The sequence below is a fragment of the Bemisia tabaci genome, chromosome 1, assembly GCF_918797505.1.
Source record: "Bemisia tabaci chromosome 1, PGI_BMITA_v3".
NCBI lineage: Eukaryota > Metazoa > Arthropoda > Insecta > Hemiptera > Aleyrodidae > Bemisia > Bemisia tabaci.
In genome coordinates, this window is record NC_092793.1 from 7919198 (window position 1) to 7931230 (window position 12033).

Here is a 12033-nt window from a genome sequence, read left to right on the forward strand (position 1 = left end):
AATGTAATTTGTCTCAGAAAGGAAACTTCAACATGCGTGCTTTAATTTATTCATGCAGGTAACTTTACGTGCTTAGCCGTTGTTTTTAATTTGCGCCGAAGACTTGGATACCATTTATTTCACACCTACATACCTTCGGCACTCATCGTTGTAATGTCTTGGATTTCATTTTGGATTAAACCAGAAGCAATCCCGGCCAGAGTCACTCTTGGAGTCACTTCACTATTAACGTTAGGTAAACTCTGTTTGAATTTTCCTATCACAGTAGTAAAAACTAATTCCTGATGTCTCTTTTTATCTTTCGCATTGAAAAGGTATCCCAAAGCTTAAATCGTGTCGATTTGCCGATAGGATGTTCATTTATTCACTTACGTTTGTTTGTTTGTTTTTAAATTTACTCTTTCTCTGAATACTCAATTTGTCAAAAAATTTTTTTCTAGAATAGCACCCAATTTACCCCAATAGCGAATCTCGTTAAATAAGTCGGAAAAAATTTAAAGCTGGTGTTTTTTAAGAATTTGAAAGGTTCACGTGAAAAAACTCGTAAAACAGTCGTTTCCGTTAGTTGTGATCTAGGAGGTAAAGAGAGGTAGTTTGTACTTATTACTTACGTATTTTTCTTGTAAATAACACTAAATACGCATATCGTTTTTGGTCTATTTCACAATTTTTTTTTACGAAATTTTTACGCTCTGTGCTACCAGGAAGTCTTTCAAGTTTTAATCATATATCAGGTTTTAATCATAAATGATACATCTGCTAAGAAACAGCTTGCCGCTACGAAATCGTAATTTTGTTGGTTCTTCTTCCTCCTTTTTTGCAGCAACACAAAATACTCAATCGCAACAATCTTTGCCCCCCGTTTCGTACGTGAAAGCCATCGATATTTGGATGTCGTCATGCTCTATTTTCGTTTTTCTGTCCCTCATGGAGTTTGCCGTCGTCAATAATTACATGGGCCCTGTCGTCACAAAAACAATGAAGGGCTACTCTGAGGAAGACTTGAGGAATGCTGTAGATGATTTTAAGGTAAAAATTTTCCCTCTGGCCTCAAAGTGTTCTCTACGTTTAAACTGGGCGCTCTCATTAATTGCGTTACGCTCTCGGAAGGGGAGGGGGGGGGGGGGGGTATGAGCCTGCGTGACATTACATTACAATGGGGCAGAGAATGCAGTGCCAGCGTTCCGTAATCCTTACTATTGGTGAAACACACGTAAAATCCAAAATGTATCATCCTCATTTGGACGCATTTCTGTCAAGCGCAAAAAGACATGAGCCCTGAGACCCATTAGAATATTTGCATAACAGGGCTTACGTCATTATGCACACAGTTCCGTTTCATAGATATACGTCCATTTCTTCGACGTTATTTGTCGCACTACCATTGAAAATACTAAGGGTTGCCGGCGATCTGGAAAACCGGGAAGGTCAGAAAAATAAGTCAGGAAATTTGCGGCGACCAGCGGGCCGATTATTGACATTGATAGACAAAGCTATAGACAAAGTAGACAAAAGGTATATGGAGAGATCCTATTGGTGGAAGCGAGTGGTTCAATGGACAAAGGGGGTAGGTAATAGACTAACTAAAGGCAACCCACGTGATAGTCCATCATTTTCTCCCTTAGTCTGTTGTAGGAACCACCCATTTCAACTGAGAGGACAGCTTCATACTCCCTATATCTTCTAAGTGTGTCGCTTTGTCTATCAATTTCAATAATCGGCCCGCGGAGAAAGTAAGAGAAAGTCGGTGAATTTAAAAGAAAAGTCAGGGAATTTTTCGAGGTGCGTGTAGCAGAAGTGCGAGGACAATTTACGGGGAAAAAAATCAAAATTGAAGTTTTATTCGAATGCCAGGGCAAGTCAGGGAATGCGAAAATTTTGGAGTCAGGCAAAAGCAAAAATATTCAGGGAAAGTCAGAAAATTTGAAAATGAAGAAATTATGGCAACCCTGCATCCATATTTTATCAAGCTATACATTCAACAGTTTCCCACAATTTTTGGGATCTCGGGGGGGGGGGGGGGGGGGGGGTCCGGCTAGGGTTAAGTAATTATTCAGGAGGGATTCCGGGCTGCGTTACGAGGGGTGGAGGAGGATCACAAACTCTGAAAAATGGTGTAACGTAATTTATGAATGCTGCCTCTTACGTGTTTCTTGAGCTTACTATGGCAGGTTCCTGGGAAATTCGGACCACAAATCGTATCACTCTTCCTCAGTGGCGTAGCGTGGAGGATCAATTATCGATATCTCTCCATTTAAAGCTGCAGTCGATTAATCGATTATCAAGGTGTTTGTTGTGAACACCTTGATAATCGATCCTTTTCGATAGATTTAAATGGCAGATCAATCGATATATTACAAAGCACGCCACGCCACTGCTACTGCTCATTCCGCACTCCTAGACTTTCCCTATTACGTGATTCAAATGGTTTTAGCATTAAATGAAGAACATCAGAAATCCAAATATTGACCATAAAATAGAAATTGCATCTAGAGGAAGAAAGGAAGATATGACTGAAATGGATCATTCATAACTTCCTCTTTTCTTCGCAATTCTTCTCCTTCCTTTGCTCTTTTTTTCTGTTCTTCCTCCCTCTCTTCTTTTCTTTTCTCTCCTTCTTTTTCCTGTTTTCTTCCTCTTCCTCTTTTTTTCTCGTACTATCATATTTTCTTCTTTTTCCTTTTTTTCTTTCTCTCCTTTTCTTCTCCCTCCCTTTCCTTTTCTTTTTACTTCTTCTTTCTCTTGTCTTCCTTTCCTTGTTTCTCTTAGCTTCATCTTCTCGCTCTTTTCTTCTTTTGCCGTTATACTTCTTCTTCTTCTTCACTCGCTTCCCTTCTTTTTTCTCCTATCTGTTTTCATCTTCTTCTTTTATGATTATGTCTGAAACGCATTCGCACGCAGAGACCGCCTGACTGTTGAAGGGGAGATGATACCACTATTCGACCACGTGCGGGCTCGTGTTGCCTACACGCAAAATTGAAGGAAAACTGACGTGGCTTGAAAGTAACCGCTTGCGGTTTGATTCGGTAGTAAATGAATGCATCAAAACTTTGTACATTTACAAAATAATTTATTATTCTTAAGGTTTTTCGTCTTGTTCGTCATCATCAGAACGCGTTTATGTAGGCACGCACTTAATTTCATAATAACTAACACAACGTACAAAGCGAACTTTTCACCAGATGCAAACTATTGAGCACGACTAGTATCAAGCAAACCACTATAAAGATGAATTGTATGAAGTAATGTTCAATGCTCGTCAGTTAGCCTTCAATTTTTGATTTAGGCAACACGAACTCCCACGTGGTCGAATGTATGTATAGTGTCATCAAGCGGCTTGGCGTGAATTGCGATGTATCGATTGTTATGCCATTTAAACCTATGGTAAAGAATCGATTATTAAGGTGTTCGCTGCGCACACCCTGTTTATCGATCCTTTTCCATAGGTTTAAATGGCATAACAATCGATAAATCGCGATTCACACCACGCCACTGTGTCATCTCAAAAATGCTATATACCAAAAGACACATCGAAATTACTCCGAAAGTACGACTCGATTCAGCAAGCTTGTGTAAGGAATATACGGAAGTTTTACCCTTGCGGCCTATCCTGCCGTGCTAAGGAAAAACGCCTAATGAACATTCTGCTTTAGCAAAAGTCTACTGTATAAAACATACATTTATGAGATGATCTATAAATCTTTTTCTTCGAAATGTTCAGACACTTCAAATCAAATTTCGGGTAAAATTCCCGGAAAAATCTAGGGGGAAAATCCCCAAGTTTCTCAGATAATTCCTATTTTATCAGAGGAAATTCGGCAACGTCTGAAGGCTCATGCGGCGGTTTTCCTTAGAACGGCCGCGGCCGTATTGGCAAAGGTTACACAAATAAAAGCACCTGTTTCATCTCGGGTGCATTATTCTTTAATACGCGGAAGGCCAGGAGAAATCAGGACCCATCATTGTGGGCTCGGGAAATGGTCACACCGACAGATTGAAGGACGTCGAACCCGGAACCAAACCCCTCGTCCTAGGCGTGCACTGCCCCTTGAAGGATCTATTTACGAGTAGATCTCTGTATAACGACCAGTGGCGTGGCGTGATTTGCGATATATCGATTGATCTGTCGTTTAAATATGTGGAAAAAGATCGATATGCAGGGTGTTCGCGGCGAACACCTTGATAATCGATTCTTTAGCACAGTTTCAAATGGGGAAATATCGGTATCGATTATTCGCGCCTCGCCACTGATATCGACGGTGAATAACTACCAAACCGCGTATCTCGGTTTGCGGCGTTGCAGATTTCCTGCATACATCATTTTTTAAATGAAAAACTACTCAACATCAATGCTTGAAAACTTCCATAATTTTTCTTCTCCTTGCGAAGGAAACTCTGCGAAAACTTCAAGGTATAAAATAGATTTGTTTTCCGTCGAAAAAATAAAATGGGAGCAGAGATTTTGAAACACCGCAAACGAGGTACGTGGTCTAGTAGTTTCACCGTCGATATGCTACTTTAATGCGCCCCTGTACCATTTGATGTGGTTTTGATGAGTCGAATGGAATCTTTCATAATTTACATCTTTCGAATAACCAGGAGTCTGGTTTTTCCCCTGCTTCTTTTTCTCGCTTAAGAAAATAGGAACAGGATTAAGATGCATCCTCAACTTTTCAGAGAACGATTCGATCGTAGATTAATCAATCGATACTTATCGATTATGGATATATCCCCATTTGAAGCTGTGGTAAAAAAATCGATTTTAAGGTGTTCATTGCGGAGGCTCTGTTTATCGATCCTTTACCATAAGTTTGAATGGCAGAGCATTCGATATATCGCAAAGCACGCCACGCCTCTGGATAGTTTCTAGATTTGAGGACATTCCTCAAAAATTTCCGAGCATCACATCAAACTGCAGTGCGTTTGGTATTTATACACATACATATATTTGAGTGAGGAACATTTTGAAATAGCTTTAAAAGCACGTCTCTAGTAAATATCGCAAATAGAGAGGCAAAATGATTTGCGATTTTCCCTCAGGGGTATTCGAGGCAGGCTTTCAGAATTATTTCACTATGTCTTTTGATGCTAGTTTTAGAACAAACTAGGTGGCTTGACCCCTGGCCTATAACCTCCGGGACGCTGCGCGCCCCCAAAAGCCCGCTTCGCGACCAGCGAAATCGTCGAAATCGCCCGGACGAAACAAATTGAGTTTGCCTAAAGTAAATTAAAAATCCAAATAGGAAGATACTTCATCAACAACTAACAGCAAATCAAAAACGAACTTTCAACTCCACTTCCTGACTCCTGCCCGTCGACCGTCTTAATCCCCTCCCTCGCCCCGTCCAGTGGCGTGGCGTGCTGTGCGATACATCAATTGATCGGCCATTTAAACCTATAGGAAAGTATCGATAAACAGGGTGTTCGCTGCGAACACCTTAATAATCGATTATTTATCACAGCTTCAAATGGGGAAATATCGCAAAGCACGCCACGCCACTGGCCCGTCCATCGAGCGTCTTAAACATGATTGTATTAAAATAGAAAGGATACTTGGACGTATTTATGCTAAAAGGAACTACGTGCTAGCGCGGAAAGATTGGGTGTGCTCGTGGAAGCTGCATAAGAAACAATGTAAAAGTGGATATAGTTCCTTTTGAGAAAATGGAAAAGCGGGATTTTCCATTAAATCAAAAGGAACTGAGCGCTAACTCGTGAGCCGTGGGCATATGACAAGAGCATTGTGGACAGGGCTCATGAGTTAAAGCGCCCCGACGACGAGCTCGTCACCATGTGCGTCTTCGTCGTCCGCCGCCGACGTCACTGGCGCTTTTAAATCCCCATTCATTCTTATGGCCTGACCGCTAACGAGCACACCCCATCTTTCTACTTCCACATAGTTCCATTTAGCATAAATACGTCCACTTGAAGTACTGCAACAGCGCGACGTGATGCTCAGAAATTCGCAAGAAATGTCCTCAAGTCCAGAAATTATAATTTGATCGCAGTCGACTGTCGAATCGTTCTCGAAAGTACTGAGCCTCATGCACCTGGGTTTCTGCCGACCTTTGACAATAAACTTGCCTCGAATGACTACGGAAAGTGCGGGCGCCGTTGCGGCGCCGCCGCACAGCCAGTGAAGCGTATGATCAGAACCTTCTACTGCCGTGCTAAGGAATACGCCGTATGAACCTTCAGACGTTGCCAAATTTCCTCCAATAAAAACCGAATTTTACTGAGAAAATTGTGAATATTTGTTTTCAAAATTTTCAGACAATTTTGTACGCAATTTAATCTAAAATATCTGAAAGTTTCAAGGAGAAATATGCATAAATTTCGTTAAAAATACATGTTTTATCGAAGGAACTTCGGCAACTCTCGAATGCTCATACCGCGTTCTTCCTTAGCACGGTAGTCTAGGTGCCCACCGTCCTGTCATGCTGAAGAGAAACACCATATAAACCTCCGTACGTTGCCAAAGTTCCCTCGCCGATACACGATTTTTCGGGGAAACTAGATAGTACTTTTCGTCTGATTTTTCAGGAAATTTTCTTTGTAATGTGACCTAAAGTATCTACAAAATTTAAGTTTAAATATTCATAATTTTACTCAAAAATCAATACCTACAGAGAGGAAATTTAGCAACGTGCGAATGTTCGTACAGCGTTTTTCCTCAGCACGCAAAATTTCCGGTTCCGGAATTAGAGAAAACCTACGTTAAATTTCCCTGGCGCTGTTGCCAATCTCACCTCAATTTGAAACGATTCACAGTGCATATATCCGCTCATAACAACACTAGCGGTTTTCAGTACTGCTCCGGTCGGGACGCTACATAACGCGCTTACCTGCATGACTCGTATTTTGTGCGGAGTTCGCCTTCAATAACCGGGATGGCAATCAGGCTCGGACTGGCCATAAGGCCAATCTGCCATTGGCAGATCCGCCCCTTTGGCGCGCCAAAAACGCACCCCTCTGACAGATAGCAAAATAAGAAGAGAAAAAAAATTACGACCGAGAATACAGTGGACTCTCGATAATTCGAAATTGAAGGGAATCGGTTTTTTCTTCGAATTAGCGAGGTTTCGAAATAAAGAGAGTTCGAATTAAAGAGATTCATGCGGAGGGATTTCGAATTAGAGAGGTTCGAATGTAGAGAGGCAAATGGACGGATTTACGTCAAAAGGAACCAAATATATCAGTTTATTTCTTTACGGAGGTGAAAATTACACTAAGTAATTATTAAGTATTAATTATTTATATTTAATTTTAAAATTATTAATTACATGTTTACATTTTGACAATCCTATCAGCTCTTTCAGACACCCAGGTACATAAACAGTTGACTTCGAATTGTAGAGGGAATGTACCGCCTTATTTCGAATTATAGAGGGAGGACCATATTTACTTCCCACACTTCGAATTACAGAGAGAATTTTCGTCGCAATTTCGAATTATAGAGGGTCGAGCCAGCTTAAAAATTTCGAAATAACGAGGGGAGAAAAATACATTGATTTTCTTCGAATTATCGAGAGATTTCCTAGGGAAACGGACTTTCCTTCGAATTAACGAGGTTTTCGAATTATCGAGGTTCGAATTATCGAGAGTCCACTGTATATGCGGAAAATTTCTTAAATGAACGGAAGAAGAGAGAGCTAGGAGTGAAGAGAGGTGCTTTTACGCATAGTGGTGAACAGAGGTCCAAGAACTACTTTCTGAAGCGTAACCACTTTTCTGTGAAATTGTCACCTTTTTGTTGACATACAGGCGCTTTATCATCCCCTCCTTCATTCTCTATGTGTAACTCCCGTAGAAACGATAGCCGGTTCGATTTTTAGACATACGCACACTTTATAGACCTCATGAGAGACCTTTAAACATATTTCTTCCTTTTCAAAATGACTATTGATTTGGACATATCATAGCATATCTCGGGCAAACTTAACCTTAATTTATTTCGAAATTCAAAAGTAAGAGACATCTAAAGTGTAAACGCGATACAACTATTCTCGCAAGATGGATGTCCACATTGCATATGAAAAATGTAAGACGCGATGGCGTGAGTCGTGAACTCGCAATGCTCTGCTCTAGTTTAAAGCAACATTACAAATAAGACAAACGGAAACAAACACAACATGGAAATAAAGCGAGGGAAAGGATGCGCGTTAACGACGGCGCAGAGATACAACTATTCGTACTTGATGGACGTCCGTGCTGCATCTGAAAAATTGAAGGCGCGATGACGCGAAGCGTGAGTTCTCAATGCTCTGCTATATGCTGCCAATGAGGTGTCGCTCAGATTCGGGAGAAAAGTTAAAAAAGAGGCCCGAACACATCTCTCCTACCTTCGGCTGTGTTATTCACGTAGTGCTTGAAGCACCATTACGAATAAGACAAACGCAAACAAACACAATATGGAAATAAAGCGAGGGAAAGGATGCGCGTTAACGACGGCGCAGAGATACAACTATTCGTACTTGATGGACGTCCGTGCTGCATCTGAAAAATTGAAGGCGCGATGACGCGAAGCGTGAGTTCTCAATGCCCTGCTATATGCTGCCAATGAGGTGTCGCTCAGATTCGGGAGAAAAGTTAAAAAAGAGGCCCGAATACGTCTTTCTTGTCGTCGGCTGTGTTGATACTCGTTCTTTCTTCTTTTTTCAGGTTCTTGCCTGATTCTTTTTTAGGATGGATTTTTAGACCCACGTCTTAAGCTCGTGTAAACCGCAGCACTGACACGGTTCTTGTGGAAATAATGGTGCTTGGATGCGTCCAGTGGCTTTAATTTTTTTTTGTTTTCTTTAATTTCAGAAGTCTGTCGGTCACTTCAATACGTTCAATTTTACAATTTTTACTCTGTACGATTAATAAACTTTGAACCTGAAAATAGCGTAAACTTGTGCTGCTTTGCCAAAATTTTCTGAACCCCTCTCCACGAAGGGGATGCCCCATCAGGAAATATCACATTACGCCCCTTTAACCAGCCAAGGGTCTACGCCCTCAGATGCGAGCCAGTCCGACCCTGATGGCAATATGAGCGACTTGGGAGCACGAATAATTTCGCCTAGGAGTTTTGTTGCCCTATTTCGCTCGTTCAGGCAAGGTCTTCGAATTGTAAGAATATGTCAAAATCAAAGATGTCGTCAGCGAGAATTTTTTTTTTTTTTTTTTTTTTTTTTTTTTTTTTTTTGCAATAGACCGTTGCAACTCGAAATCAACCAGAAATTTGATTGGCTCTTGCGGAAAATGGCGCGGAAAAATATTTTAACTACGATTGCTCCACGGATTCCTCGCCTACACTCACCCTGCCATGCTAAGGAACGACGCCGTATGCGCATTCAGGCGTTGCCAAATATCCTGTGACAAACTACTAATTTTCTGGAATATTTGTAAATCTTTTCCTCCCAATTTTTCAGAGATTTTCGTACGTAATTGAAACCGAAGTGTCCGGAAATTTCCGAGAAAAATATTCATAACTTCCTTCAAAAATAAATCTTTCCCGAGAGGAAATTTGACAACATTCGAATTCTCATGTGACGTCTTTACTTAGCATGGCAGTGCAGGTGTAGTTCTAAGCCGCCGTATAAACCTTATACGCCAACAGAGTGCGAAAATTCGAACCTTTACGATCAGCGATGCCGGAGATACGATGATCATCGATGAGTACGTGATCAGTCAACTGAATTCGCATCATCAGGGTGGATTGATAATGAAATTTTGGCATGAAATGTTGACCTGATGTGCTTGGAGCTACTGGGAAATGTTTAGCATCAAAAACTAAAAAGCTGTGTTGTTGACTCGCGCGTCGCGTTCAACCGGGGGGGGGGGGGGGGGGGGGGGACTCACCCTCATCCCAGTAAACTTTCCAAACCTGCTGTCGGGTCCAATGCCGTTGCGTGCTGTACGATGTATCGATTGATCTGCCATTCAAACTTATAGGAAAGGATCGTTGAAAAATAATACCCTTATAATCGATTCTTTACCTTAGCTTTAAATGGGGAAATATCGATAAAATCGATCATTCACGCCTCGCCACTGCTCGGGTCCACTTAGCCTTTCCTCTTGTGCAATAAAATTGTTCATTTGTGTGTATAGATTAATAAAACTACATTTTTCAATTGGGAACTGCAAATTTTGGATCATCCGTAAAAAGACGTATGTCTGTAGGAAAACGAATGGTACAAGCGTTGTTTTTAAGCTGAGCCAGAATTTTGCTTCTTAATTGCAGAATGTAGTCCAATTCTTCTCTCATGCCTGTAGTCTTTTCCATCTTTGGCGCAGCGCGTCTCGAGTACATATTTGATATTACTTACTGAACCAAATTTTTGTGTGTCTTTTTTCCAGCAAGAATTAGACCCTCGAGGTCGAAGTCCAATGCGCAACACGCTCCCCACCTTGCCGCAATACCCTACCTTTTGCAACGGAAGAGCAATCGCTCTGTACATTGACCAATTCTCACGATTCTTCTTCCCATTTTCATTTTTTGTTTTAAATATACTCTACTGGACATCTTTTTTATAATAATAATTCGAATAAATCCATGCTTACATATGAATTGTTGAGTCATAATTTAGTATGAACGCTGAGCCGGTAGCGCACGCCGCATTTTGCGGCAAATTCCGTAGAAGAAAGCATACATCAGGGTGTCTACAAGTCCGGAATTTCCGGGAAGTCCGGAAATAGCACTGATTTTTTTAAGTGCGGTCCGGAAGCACTGAAAAAGTGCGGAAATTCCGCAAGAAGGTCCGGAATTTCTCTAATTTTTTTGTCATTTTTGTCTCGATTGGAGCGAAATTCAATTTTTTTTAAATTTCGTCAATAATTGGAAGTACTGAAAAAGAACTGAATTTTTCTGTCGAGGGGCACTGAATTTCTTGGGAATGTACTGAAAAAGTACTGTAAAAGTACTGATTTTTGGTTAGCCTGTTTTAGTAGTCACTCTGATTCATCCAAAAATCTATGTTAGAGTTGCAGCAGAAACGGATAGAGGTGGGAAAATTATTAACCGCACTCAAAACGGAGTGGCGATTCGTGAATGTTCGATTATCGATTTTTCCTCATTTGAAGCTATGGTAAATAATCGATCATTAAGGTGTTTGTTACGAACACCCTATTTAACGAGCTTTTTCCATAGGTTTAAATGGGAGATCAATCGATATATCTCGAAGCACGCTACGCCACTGATCCGGACCGGAGTTATCGTCACCGAGAGATGAATGAACCTGACGTTACTTAAGGACCTTTCAGTGAAAGGACACATGTCCAAGTGTACATGCATAATGTCCGTCTATTGTCGCTAAAATCATGTAGGTAACTGCCGTTCTTTTATCTAAATGAAAGTTCCCTCAACCCGGCATAGAATATTCAGGATAGTTACCAAACAAAATTAGAATATTTCAGGGGGCAAACATGAAACTAAAAGCTTCCGATTGACGAAGAAACGCATCGAAAGTTGTATAATCTTAGCAGCGACGAATGCATTTGTATCATTTTTCCGCATGGCCGGTCATCGTCATACATATCTGCCGTGCTAAGGAAAAACGCCGTATGAACACTCGAAAGTTGCCAAATTTTCCCCGATAAAACTTGTATTCCTGAGGAAAGTCATGCATAAATTCCTTGAAATTTGATATATTAGATTCAAATTTCAATTGTGGACCAAATTATCTGAAAAATTTGGAAAAAACATTCACAATTTTCCTAGTCAATCAGTTTTTTGTAGAAGGAAATTTGGCAACTCCTGAAGGCTCATACGGCGTTCTTCCTTAGCACAACAGAGAAAGAGAGCAGCGAGTCCCTAAGAAGCACCAATTGCAATTATTGCATGGTAAAATTGAGGACATTTCGGTAAAAAGGCTAACGAGGCTTACAAAGCTGCAAGCTGCTAAGAAGATGCTCTTTTTTGCAGAATTTTGCACGGTTTCCGGTCCATTTAGCTCTCTGCTAGTAAAGTCGTATAGTAAATCCCAAAAACCCAATAATATTTGGGTATGATGCTCAGCTCTACTCAGGGATAATTTGAATCTGTTGACACCC

General features: G+C 40.9%; 1 protein-coding gene across 2 annotated transcripts in view; it reads left to right on the forward strand.

The window, feature by feature from the left end:
* Positions 1-10552, forward strand: part of HisCl1 (Histamine-gated chloride channel subunit 1) — a 34550-nt gene extending 23998 nt beyond the window's left edge. For both annotated transcript variants that reach the window (XM_019056371.2, XM_019056380.2), the window contains 3 exons: positions 59-235; positions 824-1029; positions 10342-10552. In XM_019056371.2, the coding sequence (XP_018911916.1) occupies positions 59-235; positions 824-1029; positions 10342-10518 (560 nt within the window). In that variant the 3' untranslated portion in view covers positions 10519-10552. The remainder of the gene's footprint in view (positions 1-58; positions 236-823; positions 1030-10341) is intronic.
* The last annotated feature ends 1481 nt before the right edge of the window (positions 10553-12033 follow it).